The sequence below is a fragment of the Podarcis liolepis genome, assembly GCF_965112155.1.
Source record: "Podarcis liolepis genome assembly, chromosome: 12".
NCBI classification, from domain to species: Eukaryota; Metazoa; Chordata; class Lepidosauria; order Squamata; family Lacertidae; genus Podarcis; species Podarcis liolepis.
This window is the reverse complement of record NC_139563.1, coordinates 10,335,268-10,349,744: the sequence shown is the minus strand read 5'-3', so window position 1 is coordinate 10,349,744 and position 14,477 is coordinate 10,335,268. Positions and strand designations below refer to the sequence as shown.

General features: G+C 44.6%; 1 protein-coding gene across 8 annotated transcripts in view; it reads right to left on the bottom strand.

Annotated features, from left to right (window-relative positions):
- Positions 1 to 14,477, bottom strand: part of LOC310689209 (sodium channel protein type 5 subunit alpha-like) — a 308,343-nt gene that overhangs the window by 24,022 nt on the left and 269,844 nt on the right. For 3 of the 8 annotated variants that reach the window (XM_083466571.1, XM_083466570.1, XM_083466574.1), the window contains 2 exons: positions 13,474 to 13,596; positions 12,487 to 12,609 (listed from right to left, as the gene is read on the bottom strand). The exons of 1 other annotated variant lie outside the window; for it this stretch is intronic. In XM_083466571.1, coding sequence (XP_083322697.1) covers positions 12,487 to 12,609; positions 13,474 to 13,596 — 246 coding nt within the window. The remainder of the gene's footprint in view (positions 1 to 12,486; positions 12,610 to 13,473; positions 13,597 to 14,477) is intronic. 4 more of the 8 variants (XM_083466572.1, XM_083466576.1, XM_083466573.1 and 1 more) reach the window with 2 other exon arrangements.

Sequence of the window (14,477 nt, the reverse complement as noted above, 5' to 3'; positions counted from 1 at the left end):
TTCAATATATGAAATACTTGTCTTCTCTTCAAAGGCCCATTGAGCCCATTACAATTCCAACTGAGGAATTGCAGAGCCATCTTGTTATTTTTCTAAGGCTCCTCCAACAGCTCCAAGTTGTTGCTCTTCTTCTGATGGTAGTGGTTTTTGTCCAAACGAGAGATTCAAGATATCCAATGCTCTCCTCTGTTCTGCAAGTACGTCAACAGTCCCCTTCTGTAAGTCCTCCTGGTATCTTGCCAAAAATTTGTCTTTATCTTGAATTGTCTTTATTTTCACCTTGTTTCCCTTAAAGTCAAATGACAGCCCTTGTGGGAATTCCCACCTGAAACGAATAGCGTTTTTCTTTAATAAAAGGGCTAAGTCCTTGTAGAAGTTTCTTAAGTCCAGAAAATATTTTGGGATGTCTTTAAAGATCTGTGCAGCTGAGTTTCCAATCTGCAAGGCCTTTTCAAAGTGTAGTCCCAATATTTTGTCTCTTTCCTCCTTGGATCTGAGTGTAATCAAGCAGTCTCTCGGAGTCTTTCTGTTTTGCTTCTTACCCAATCTAAAGGCAGTCGTAATTTTGAATTCGTCTTCCTGGAGTTCCCAACAATCCACAAACTCCTGTGTCAAGTATTCCACAAGGTTGTCTCCTTCATTCTCCGGGATCAATCTTATTTTTAAATTTCTCTCTTTCCTCTGTAGCTCCCACAAGGCCAAGGTTGCATCATGCTCATAAACCTTCTTGGCGATCGGCTCTAATTTCTCCTGTGTCTCTCCCGCAGTAGCTTTGGCGTCTTCCGCAATTTGACGCGTAGTGGCGTTTTCCTCCACCAATTTATTTATAGATTCTGTATTCTGGTTTAATCTTGCTGAAATTTCTGCTAATTTTAGTGTATTCTCTGAAGTCTGTTTTGTCAGAGACTCCAGAGTTTGGTTTATCTTAAGCAAGGCATCTGTCACAGCTTCCATAGAGACGGCTGCTCCTTTGTCTTGTCCTGTTGATGCTGTTGTTCCTGTTGATCCAACTGTTGCGCCTGAAATTGAGCCTCTTTTCTTTGCCTGTAACTGTTGCAGCTGTTGTTGTTGTTGTTGCTTGGTCTTGGCCCTTGTGACTATCTCTTCTTGTGTGCCACTCATGTCAAGGTCAGTTCCCACGGGATTTATTCTCCCTTGGAAAATTCCACTGTCTTAGGCCGTGCCGGGCTTCACTTTGTCCTCTAGAGGGAGCAAATCAAAATGGCCATAGAGCAAAGTTTCCAAGTATAGAGACAAAGGAGACTGTCCCAAATGTCCAAAATATAAAAAGGGAGATTAACCCAGTCAAAAGTCTAAAAGCTTGTTGCTTCAAATTGCCACAGTTGCCCTATTTATGCTACTTCTTGTTGTATTGTACAGTAGCCAGGCACTGTGGAAACTTTGTATCAGAGTATCACTTCACAGGAAAAAGTCAGTTCAGTGTACTAAGAAGGCAGACCGTTTCATGCTTTCAAATAAGTGAGACAGCAGAGGTTTTTTACTTCCAACAAATCTTGCAGTTATTGCTCAAATTCACCTCCCCTCTGCCCTGCTAGCTAGAGGGGAGATCAAAGGGTCGGAATGTCCGGTTAAGCTGATCAAAGAGCTGGTTTAAACGGATGCAGGTTTAGAGCTCCGTTGCTTTCACTTTCATGCAGTCGGGGGGAGGCAGACTTCCTTTGTTTAGATCTCCCCCGTTTTTAGCCCAATTTTTAAAATTTGAAAAGTCCCGATTATATTTCAGCTCTTACTCACGGGGATTCAGTCCAGATTTTCTTTTCAGGAAGGAATCGGCGCTCTCCGCTTATGGCGACGCGGCTTCACTTCGCAGGCTGGGTAGCGACTCTCAGCACCGCGCTCACTCCCGATGTCGATCCGTAGCCTTTAAAAAGGCTCTTTCACGGTACCGGGGGGCGCAAAGGTGCCCACCGAGTCTCCTTGTTCTCAGGCTTCAGCGCCTGGGATTTTAGGGGTCCCCCGCTTGCCGTAGCGGGTAAGACCCGAACTTGCGAAGCAGTCCTTCTCCGGAGCTCGGAGCTAGGACCGCCATTAAGCGCTGGCACCGACCGGAAGTATAGTTTGTGCCCGCTCGTGCGTTTCTGTGATGTCTGTGGCATTTTTGTTGACCCAATTAACATTATTCAAATTAAAAGTACAGTGGTACCTCTGGTTACAAACTTAATTCGTTCCGGAGGTCCGTTCTTAACCTGAAACCATTCTTAACCTGAGGTACCACTTTAGCTAATGGGGCCTCCCGCTGCCAGCGCCACACAATTTCTCTTCTCATTCTGAGGTAAAGTTCTTAACCCAAGGTACTACTTCCGGGTTAGCAGAGTCTGTAACCTGAAGTGTTTGTAACCCGAGGTGTTTGTAACATGAGGTACCACTTTTTAAGAAAGCAGCTCCTGTCTGAATACTGGCCAAAACAAAATCTTTTATGCTGGCTGTGTGTGCGGTGAATGCAACCACACACATTTGGTCCTTGTTCAATGTCCCTCTGTGCCAACCCAGAACTACTGCGAATACACTGCATGGCACACATGTGAGATTGTAAGACTTGAATTTCCAAATGAGGAACGCTGTGGGAAAAGGGACATGCACACATTCCAGACACAAGCATGCGGGTCAAGCGGGGTGGGGGTGCAAAAGGATCCACCAGGCCATGCAGTGCCCAGCCTTCTCTCTCCCTTCTCTCCTGTTGCCTCCTGAACACGTCAAAGAAAGCTCGTTCAGGTAACAAGACAAGGTACAAAAAGCTTGGACACAAAAACATTTGGAGGGCAAAGCTACCCATGGCTACTCACTATGTGCAGGGACACAAGACACAATAAGAGATTGAGTGTTGGGGGGGAGAGACTCATTTAATTTCATTGTACAATGACAATAAAGGTATTATTATTATTATTGTTGTTGTTGTTGTTGTTGTTGTTATTATTATTATTATTATTATTATTATTATTATTATTATTATCAGTTGCTGGGAATCACAAATAGGAAGGAGTGCTTTCAGGCTTCCCAGAGGCATCTAGCTGGCCAGTGTGAGAGCAGGATGGTGGACTAAAGAGACCTTTGGGCTCTTGGATGTCCCAGGGCAACAAAGCACAATTCTCTTTGAGACCCACTGATGGCAGCAATTGGGCGTTTAGAAAAACGTGAGGTTATTACCATAACCCAATGTGAAAGGTGAGTTGCAAATCTAAGAAAGCTTGTCCGTCTAGAGCAGCGGTTCTTAACCTGTGGGTCCCCAGATGTTTCTGGACTACAACTCCCATCATCCCTGAGCTCTGGCCTTGCTAGCTAGGGATGATGGGAGTTGTAGTCCAACAACATCTGGGGACCCACAGGTTGAGAACGGCTGTTCTAGAGTCTAGGATGTTTAACTTAAGCTTATTTTCCTTTAGCTTCACTGAAAAGAATGCAGATTGTAAAGCACCTGCTCTCTCCAATTGTATAGGTGTCAAGAAAACAACAGACGTTTCCTCAGTATTTTCTGTCTTGCCGAGGCCAAAGGAACCCAAGCTGAGCTCAGACTGAATGAAGGACAAATGAGACATGACTTGATTCATGAGATTAGAAATTCTGCAAATGGCCTTTAATAAAAGAGCTCCTGATCTGGGTGGGACTATGAGAAGGGGTGAGGAATTTAACCTTTTGCTGAAGTCCTGCTTTGGATCACTGTTCCACACGCCCCCCAAAAAGCCATCCCCATTGCTCCAGTTCACAAAGTGAGGAGAGGCACCTGGTTGCTGATAGCAGGACTGAGAGCCAGTGTGTAATAGTTCGGCATACTGGACAATTACTAGGGAGATCAGGGTTCAAAAAACCCCTTAGCCATGAAGCTGGCTGGGTGACCCTTGGTCCAGTCACTGTTACTCAGCCTAATCTGCCTCACAAGAGTTATTGCAAGGAGAACATGGGAAGGTGTGGGAGAACCATATATGCGACCATTAGCTCCTTGGATATAAATGCAATACAACAACAACCAGTGGCGTAGCATTGGGGGTGCAGGGGGGCCCGGCCGCACCAAGCGCAACATCTGGGGGTTAGGGTTAGGGGGCGCAAATCCACGGGTTAGGGGGCGCAAATCCACGGGTTAGGGGGCGCAAATTACTTGCCTTGCCCCGGGTGCTGACAACCCACGCTACGCCACTGACAACAACAACAACAACAGTCACATCTAGTTTGCCCCTGAAAATGACACCTCAACTCTTTGCTTGGACATAGGGAGTTGCACCTTCTCCACCTGTTGCAGTGAAGCAGCAGCTGCTGCCAGCAATTCTGCTCTGCTGCCAGGACAAAATGCAAAAACAGAAAGTTTTTTTTAATGAAGCAGAGTGAGTGGTGATGGAGGGCATATGTATTTGTATCTGAATGTGCAACATACTTGGGTCCCCGCTGGAGCAGTTGGGCATGCCTGGCTACAAATCTGCACGTGAATTCCTTCAGGTGCTGGAGGGTATGTGTGTATGTCTCAAACTACAGGTCCCCAAAACCCTGGTTTTGGATTTTGGAACCTTATTTCCTATAATGCCAACACTCTGGGCACTCAGCAAACCAAGCAGACTACCAAGCTCAGTAGGGTCAAGGCCACCCTCTAGGCTTCAAAACCAGCCTGAATGGTATCAGCCAACCTCCATGACCAGGCTGTGAGCCAGCTCCTCATTCTAACCAATGCCATAAGAACACAAGATGAACCTGCTGGATCAATCCAAAGGCTTGCCTGTTCTCACAGTGGCCATCCAGATGCCTGTTGAACACAACAGCACTCTGCCCACCTGCAATTCCTGACAAGTGGTATTCAGAAACATCATCACAACGAAGGTAGAACATAGCCATTGTGGCAAGTAATAATAATAATAATAATAATAATTTATTATTTATACCCCGCCCATCTGGCTGGGCCTCCCCAGCCACTCTGGGCGGCTTCCATAGAAACCAAAAATACACTAAAATATCACACGTTAAAAACTTCCCTGAACAGGGCTGCCTTCAGATGTCTTCTGAATGTCAGGTAGTTGTTTATCGCTTTGACATCTCGTGGGAGGGCGTTCCACAGGGCGGGCGCCACTACCAAGAAGGCCCTCTGCCTGGTTCCCTGTAGCTTTGCTTCTCGCAATGAGGGAACCGCCAGAAGGCCCTCGGCGCTGGACCTCAGCGTCCGGGCAGAACGATGGGGGTGGAGACGCTCCTTCAGGTATACTGGGCCGAGGCCGTTTAGGGCTTTCAAGGTCAACACCAACACTTTGAATTGTGCTCGGAAACGTACTCGGAAAGTAGCCTCTCCTCCTACTTCTGCCTCATTTTGCCGTCTGATCCAGAACTAACCACCAGCCCACCTGGGCCACATTCTGTGTCTGTGGACCATTGTCTGCGACTCCAGAATCTGAATTCTGATCTGCCTGTGCTTAGAGCTCAGCTATGGGCCCCAGTTTCCACCTCCATCATTCTGCCTGGACACTGAGGTCCAGCGCCGAGGGCCTTCTGGCGGTTCCCTCACTGCGAGAAGTCAAGTTATAGGGAACCAGGCAGAGGGCCTTCTCGGTAGTGGCGCCCGCACTGTGGAACGCCCTCCCACCAGATGTCAAAGAGAACAACAACTACCAGACTTTTAGAAGACATCTGAAGGCAGCCCTGTTTAGGGAAGCTTTTAATGTTTGATGTATTACAGTATATTTAATATTTTGTTGGAAGCCGCCCAGAGTGGCTAGGGAAGCCCAGCCAGATGGGTGGGGTATAAATAATAAATTATTATTATGATTATTATTATTATGCTGTCTCTGAGCTTGGGCAAATTTTGACAATAGCCCTCAGCAACCTACTCTACTGCAGGTGTGCCACAGTTCAGTCTCACTGTGCAGCCCACCACTGCTTGAAGAAGAAGAAGAAGAAGAAGAAGAAGAAGAGGAGGAGGAGGAGGAGTTTGGATTTGATACCCCGCCTTTCACTCCCCTTCAGGAGTCTCAAAGCGGCTAACATTCTCCTTTCCCTTCCTCCCCCACAACAAACACTCTGTGAGGTGAGTGGGGCTGAGAGACTTCACAGAAGTGTGACTGGCCCAAGGTCACCCAGCAGCTGCATGTGGAGGAGGGAGACGCGAACCCGGTTCCCCAGATTACGTGACTACCGCTCTTAACCACTACACCACACTGGCTCTCTCAGGATGAACCAGTCCTGAGCCAGAGTTTAAAATAAAAACAGGAAGGAGGGCGGGGGATGGAGCGACTACCTAGGTGTATTCGCAGAGATCAAGGATGGGGAAACTTCATTTGACTATTGCCTCAAGGTACCTTCCCTTCACATTCAGTCCTGATGCTCTGATTAGCCCACCATCATAGGCCCATTAACTTCAAAGAAGTTTCGCCAAGTCCATTGGCTTGAAAACTAGGCTATTGTCTCATAATGTGTTCCCACAGAATGAACCTACGAGCTATTATCATCCTTCCCGCTTGATGTATTTGTACTTGGGTATTAAACTACTTAATACATCTCTTATAGGGGCTGAATTTCCTTCCGCACTCTAGAGCATATCGTCAGCTGGTAATAATGCTAAGTTTTACTGTCCGTAAGCCATGGTTTAAGTGTGGCTAAATCTACTAAAAATAAAATGACTTGATTTTCCTGGGGCGTGTGTTCATAATTATTCCCCACTCGAATCTCACCAAGTAAATGCACCAAGAGAGGAAGAAAAGGGGTCAGTCCAGCACAGCAGGCGCTAGGGATGGAGAAGAAATTCGACTCACAACACATTTACAGCTGAATGTATCAGATTCGCACTTTCGGAAACCACATGCGAACTGAAACACAGCTCGTCTTTGAAATTTGCACTTATCTGATTTTTGTGATGCAGTTCTCCAATCAAAACATGCAAAAATGCAATTATTCAGGAAAAAGGTGCATAAAATGAAGGTATTTGTGAAAATAGCGTACAAAAATGCATATGCTTGAAAAAATATGTACATTAGTCTAAACTGCATATAGAATTGTGTTAATTAGGGGGAAACTTGCACTAAAATGCTAATGAATTTTCATGAGGATGTTTTTTCTTTAAGCTTGCAAATTGCTGCAAAATGTGGAGGGCTGATTTTAAGATTGAGAAAAGGAGAGAACCAAAACTGACAGATTCTTCCCTCCCTAGCAGTAACACATACACAGAGTCAGAAAGTAGTTGTCTGCCTTGGTGGTGAAATAGGAGGCTTGTGTTCAAATCACAACTAAATTATCCTCAATTTTTAGGTCCTGTGCCCAACTTTTGGTCCTGTGCCCAACTTTACAGACAACAACCCTCTGTTTTGAGGGCAAACAGGCCTGCTGCTCTTTCCCACCAGGCAGAAATGTACTGTTTGTCCTATTTAACTGATAATAATTTTTTCTAAATTTGCACCTATGTATATCAGGCTTCCTCAACCTCAGCCCTCCAGATGTTTTGCTTAAATAAGATAAAATTATGGACCTTGTTAAAATGAACATAAAGTATGATTTTAACAGAGACATTATGCAGAGGTTCAGTTGGTTTAGAGCGCCAGGCAGGGCCTTTTTGTGGTGGTTTCCTAATGGAAGAACTTCCCTTTTATAGTACAAGCTCCATTCCTGGTGGCATTTGCGCAAGCAGTGAATACATTCTAAATCTTAATTAATTCATCATTATTATAGAACTACACAATGTTTAGAAGGCATCTGCAGGCAGCCCTGTATCAGGAAGTTTTAAATCTTTGACATTTTTTTATTATATTTTTATGTGCTGGAAGCTGCCCAGAGTGGCTGAGGGAACCCAGCCAGATGGGAGGGATATAAATAATAAAATCATTACTGTACTACTACTACTACTATTATTATTATCTGCATGGCTTGGCAATATACAACTGAATTTTTTTAACTTTTGCTTTTTAAGATTTATGGATTGTCTCACCAATGTTTTACTCAGAGTAAACCTATGGAAATTAATGGGCCTAAATTTGTCATGTCCACTCATTTAAGTGGGTTTCATCTGAGTATAACTAACACTGGACCTAATCTATGCTTTAATTTGTGTTACATGGTGTCGTCTCATTTCATTTTGTTCTTTCATGTAAATCCCTTTTGGGGTGGGAGAATTGCAACAGCTGAAAAGCAGCCTTGATTTTAAACACACACACACACACACACACACACACACACACACACACACACGAACAGCCAAGTGATGATTTTATTTATCTGATGACTTCTCACTTTTTGATTCAAATGATTTCTCAAAGCAGAGAAAACTAAAAAAAAAAAAAAACACCTAACGAACAGTGCAATCCTATGTAAGTCTACTCATAAGTAAGCCCCACTGAGCCCAGTGGGATTTACTCCTGGGGAAGTATGTCTAGGATTTCCACCTAAACCTGCAGTGTCAGCTTAGCAGCAGGCAAGAATATAACAAATGGGACTAAGCTCCACTATACTTGGAAGCTGAAATCCTGCTTTAAAAGAAAACCTGTGTCGGCTGCCCAAGCCCTGAAATTTGATGACTCTTAAGAGGTAATAATTAGAAGAACCTGCAGGACTAAGAGGCCTCACAGCAGTTTTTAGGGTGCCCAAATTGTAAGCAGCTGCAGAAGAAATGGATTCGGCAAAATGGGCATTGACCGATGTCATTATCTCTGCATTGATCTTTGCACTTTTAGTATACCAAAATGAACATAACTCAGACACACTCATATAACCAGTACATCTGAAGAAAGGCATTATGCCCCTTTTAAACATCTTGCATGTTTGCTTGATTGACAGAGGTGGCTTAACAAAGGAAAGGGAGTGGTAAATTAACGTCCTAAACATATGGAGGGCACCAGGTTGGCTGATCTGACCCTATGACATATTTTCCAGAGTACATTAACACTTTGTACCAGCCTTCCCCTAAGTGGTGCCAGCAGCTGGGGCCGATGAGAATTACATAGAATCATACAATTGTGGAATCCTGACAAAATGATTCTTATAAGCAACATTGGTCCAAATGCTTTCCTAGACAGAAAATTATATATGCAAATATGGCACAGACATGCACAAGGGAACCAAAAAATACAGAAGGGATTGCAATCCTGCACACACACACACACACACACAAATGCTATGTTCACAAACAAGTGAGGGCGTAAACAAGCATATTAATGTCTACATCTCCAATTGCAAAGGTGCTTTGAAGGAAAGCAAGCCATGGGCTTCAAACGCAAACTCTTTCTTCCAAACATTTACATATTTGACAGAACATCACATGCTAGCAGTGATAATTTGGCACATTTGTGAGCATTTGCTTTAAAAGGGGGGTGGGGAGAAACAGCCGTATCTGCTTATTGCAAACGCTCCTTTTCTTTTCTTAAAAAGAAAACATTTTGTTGTTTTTGACAATGTATTTGTACAACGGAGATCTGCACTTTTTGTTTCCGAATTTGAACTTTGTGGTTTGCACCACCACTCTTTACATGCATCTAGCTCAGAACTCTTGGAAATAGAGGGGAGCTTCAAACACGGCAAACACAGAAACACAAAATGGGAAGCGGGGCAGAAGACCATCAATTCCACCTTCCCAGCTGAAGGCAGGATCCTTCACCCATTGTGTGGGTCCAAGCAAACAGCAGGCCACAGGATGTCACAAGCCATGAATAGGAATGAGCAAGGTGCGACTAATCATGTAAAGCCAACGCTTCCGATACCTGCATGCAAATGGCCCGAATGGAAACATGCACACACTGTTTATGGGATGGCAAGTGACATGTGCAATGAAATGGAAAAGAGGAGAGATAGGCAAAGGGAATGGCATGCATGGCAAGCACAGCTAATCCAGGCATTTCTTGAGCAGGAATCCTCCAAATTTGGCCGCATTTCTTTTATATTCACATTTAAATGCAGCTTTTTGGGAAAACTTTCCACCTGGTTATAGGTTATTGGGGTTTTTAGAAATTGAAATTTGGTAAAGGGTGTGAAAACGAATTTGTGCATGAGAGGCGAGAGGCTATAGGGAAAGACAGCACATTCTCAGGGTCCATTCTCAATCCTTAATCCTACATAAAGATCAGTGCTGTGTGCTAAATCTCAGCCAGGCCTGGTAAACTCTAGAGCCAAGATGCAAACTATGGCCACATCCACCCCATACATTTAAAGCGCTCTTATTCCTCTTTAAGAGTCATGGATCCCCCATGCCCAAAATCCTGGGAACTCGAGTTTCAGTGTTTCCTAAGGACTCTCAGCTCCCTTACCAATGATAGTTCCCAGGATTCTCAGGGGAAACCCGTAACTCTTAAAGTGGAATAGAATGCTTTGAGGGCTCATCCAGACTTCCTTTTGTGCTGTGTTTCTAGTCACAGGCCTGCGCCTTACAGCACCATGATGGTAGCTCAGTTGGTACAGTATAAGACTCTTAATCTCTGGGTCTTGGGTTTGAGATCCAAATTGGGCAAAAGATTCTGGCATTGCAGGGGGTTGGACTAGATGATCCTCGCGATTCCTTCCAACTCTACAATTCTATGTCTGAATGCTTTTTATTCCCCGTGAAAACCCACTCTTTACTGCTGAATGGGAGCAAAACAATTCAGGAAAACCTGAATTGCCGTTTGTTCAAATTTAGTGTTAAAAAGCTACTGGGAAGAATGGGAAAAGGGGGTTCGGACACAGCGCTTTAAAGCACAGACGTGCACATAGAAAGTAAAGGGCCAAAAGTGTGGATGAGCCCTAAATGTATGCAGTGGAGGAGACAAAAATGCCTCAGAAAGACTGGCAACAGCAAACATGAAAAGATGTTTGGTATTGTCTTCTGAAAGATGGCTTCCGGGCACCCAAATGTATGAGCATTCCTATGGCAATTCAAAACTCCTCAGGAGCACCAGGTTGAGGAAGGCTATTGTAGCCAATATAACTTATGGCTGATTCATGCAGTTGACATTTTTAGGTTCAAGAAATATCTGACTTGTGGGTTAGGGACGTCACATGTATGTACTTTCAGTGGCTGGGTTCTTCTGAACAAACATGGCACTGGGAGCCTAATCTTTCTCTTAACACTGCCTTGGCGTTGGTTTATTGGGCAGCTAGCCTATTTCAACCCACGTGCACCATTTGCAGCGGGTGTCCTATGGTTTTATTACGCCATTTAAATGTGGGGGGTTTTCGGTAGCTGAGTTCAAGCAGCAAAATGTTAATCAGCTCATGCGCTAGTCTAGATACAGACTGAAGGAGTAAAATATCTTGGTTTAGATGAGTCTATAAGTGTAGGTGCCCTGGAAATTGGGTGGTGCCCTCATGCCATGCCCTCTCCTTGGGCACACTTGAGACATAACATTTGCCTAACACCTACATCCACAAAGCCCAGAACAGCTGGATTTAAACTGTCCAATTTCCCAGCCCTTTGCAAATATTACTTCCAATGTGTGGCTATTTGATAGTCACAGAAGCAGGAGGGGCACACATGCTAGATAGGTGAGATCTTTTCCTAACGTGGGGATGGCTCTCTGCATTTAGAGCCTTGTTTAAATAAATAGCTTCAGGCAGAAGAGAAATCTTATCTGTCTATGTTAACTCTTAATGCAGGATATAGTAGGAATGAGGAACCGTAGAACCATATAGTGTACCAATTTGGACATCATGCCAAACCATAGTTTAGCAAGACAGGAATGAGATGCAGGCTTATATACTCTTCCTCCCCTCCCAGAAGCAAAGCCTTCTTCCTTCTTATGGCAGCTCTGGAGGAGAGCAGCTCTGGTTTTTGCTTAACCAGTGGTTTATTTTTAACCATGGCTGGTTTGAAATGTGAACTTCAAACCATGGTTTATGAAGCTGACTTGTTCAAACAAATCACAGTTAATACTATCGTTTAGGGTTCTGATATCAGTGGTTAATCAAAAGTGGAAGCAAAAGTTTCTGGACTCCACTTTGTAGCTGTGCTGGAGAAGAAAAGGGGGAAATGCATGGATAGGCTCCTTCGCATCACTATGAACCATGGTTTGCTGTAACACCCAAAGGCAGCCTTTCTGTGAGGGGTCTGGTTGACGGCAACACTTGCCTCACCTTCTGGCAGCTTTTGTGGGTGCACAAAAGGCCACCTTAAAGCTGGAGAAGCCAAATTGTTTTCTTTGGAGCACCTCATTACTGAGGCAGGTTTGTCAGCCAGGTGTGCGCCCAGCCTGAAATGTGTTTTTAAAGTGCTGTAGGACAAGGAATGCGGCAGGATTAGCTCGTAAGGGAATCCACCAGGGTGGGCATCAGTCAAAGCTGAAGCTACTCCTACAAGCAAGCTGGGTGAATTTGTCAGAGGAGGAGGGAGGCGAAAAAGGGGGTATATAGCAACATATGGCATTTATCAATTGTTTCATTTACAGCTTAGGATGAAAAACGAAAACAAAAACACAACTAAGGAATGAACAAATGATGGAAGGAAGGAAGGAAGGAATGATGGCCCTCACAACATGCTGTGGATGTCCGTGGACAGATGGGCTTCAATGATGGGTCATGTGGGTTGTTGTTTTAACTGAATCTTACCCTCATCCCTTCAAATCGTGATAGTGCTCTTAAGGGTCTCAGAGCTCTGAGGGTCCTAAGGGATTTAATGGGACCCATTTCGGAGTATCCAAGTGTACTAGCTATGAGGCTTACTAATGAGACCTGAATGGAGACACAAAATGGAAAAGTCCAAACCATTAGCACAAATCCTACCATTCAGCTTCTCTTCTCTGGATTTTCACCTGTAAAGATAAGCCTGGTTAATCAACTGATGAAGAAAGAGCCTAAAAGGAGGAAAAATATATATAGCATTAACCCAGCACAAAGGCAGGGGCAAAACAACCCCATCAGCATTCTCATGTATAAAAATCATTTCCAGGAGACCTTCAGGATATAGACCCATTCACTGATTTCCAGTGCAAAATGAAACCACAAGACTTCAAAACCAGAGGGAACCTCCGTCTTAAATGTTGTCTTACTTTCCTCAAGGTGACCACATGGAGCTCCAACTGATGTCAAAAGTTGGTCAGAAAAAGGAAGAAAGAAGGACCAGCAAAGCCTAATTCTGGCGTGTTTTCCTGAAACACAAACTTTTTGTGTGTGCAGTTGATTTGATTTTTTAATATATAATTGAATGGAAACAGCAGAGATGTGGGCACAGCTCCCATTATTAAATTATGCAAACACTGTAATTTTGTGCCCTCAAGATGAATCACTTTGCAAGACCCAGCCATTTATTACGATCCTTTGAAAAAGAATGCCATAGCCTGTGATGTATCTCTGTAATACCCAATTTCGTTGTGTGTGTGTGTGTGTTTTAAATGGTGTTGGACCTGTGTCACTATGTTACACCCTTCTCTATAAAGAACTGTACCCATTGCCTTGCTTTGGATTAGCAAAATGAAGCCGCCATGGGCCACCTTAAGGAAAGACTGGATGGCCCGTTAACCTGTGGGAAAGAGAGAGAAGGTGCTGATTACTGGAGGTGAACACACTTCATAGACACTGAAAGACGACAACCCTTACCCTTATGCTCTCAAATCGGGACAGGGCTCGGAGGGGCCTCAAGGCCCTCAGCGTCCTGAGGGATTTCATAGCGGCCAGGTGGTCATAGCCGAGAATTGATCCTATCTGGCAAATAACTGAAATCTGTGCAGATCGAATGGAATTTGAAATTATTGGTCAAGGCGAGCAAAGAGAGAAAGGAAGAGACACAGAGAGAAAATAGGAACAGCACAATCAGGGGGAGATTCTGAGAACCCAGGTAAAGTCACTTGGCCGTTTTGAAACAAGTGCAAGTGTAGGATGTGAGCGAACAGGGGCTACGTTTCTAAGGAAGCGTCTGCTCCATTGCTGCCACGTAGCTCACGAAAGTGCTTAAAGTGGGCTGTGTAGTGGAACGAATGTCCAACTAAACATTCAGCTCTGGGGTCATTGGGATGAAAGAGTGGTGGAAGGTCAAAATCTGGGTGGGAATAAATTGGAGGGTGGGAATAAAATGGAGACATTGGGGTTGGGACAGGGGACCTACCAGGGTAAGCGGCAGTGTGGCTGCCATCTTCCTTGCTCCCAACAATGCCTCAGGTACAACACAATACAGGGCAGTATCCAAAGAAGCAGATGTGCTGGGTCAAGGACTTTTGAGTGGGCAGCAGAACTTCCCCTCCTTCTCCTCCCCTTGCATTCCCCCAAATTTGTTCTAGGTTTTCTTCCAATCCTCCAGAGCAGATTTGGGGAGAGTACAGGAGATGGGAGGGGAGTTCTGCTGCACAGGTGGAAATCATTGTGCTAGCTAGTGGATCTACTTGATAGTGTCATTCCAAAGAGACAATCAGACAAAACATAGCCACCTGTTGGGCCACCAGTAGAGTCCCATCACCACCTCTTGGGACAGTGGCCAAATGGTAATTTTAAAAGGGGGGAGGTGCTGCCACTGTGGCTTGTCCCAAGAAGCCTCCACTCCAATTTTTCAATTTTCTCTGCCCCCCCTCCCCAGTTTTCTGCCCCAAGTACTCCCCAGTCTTCCTCCT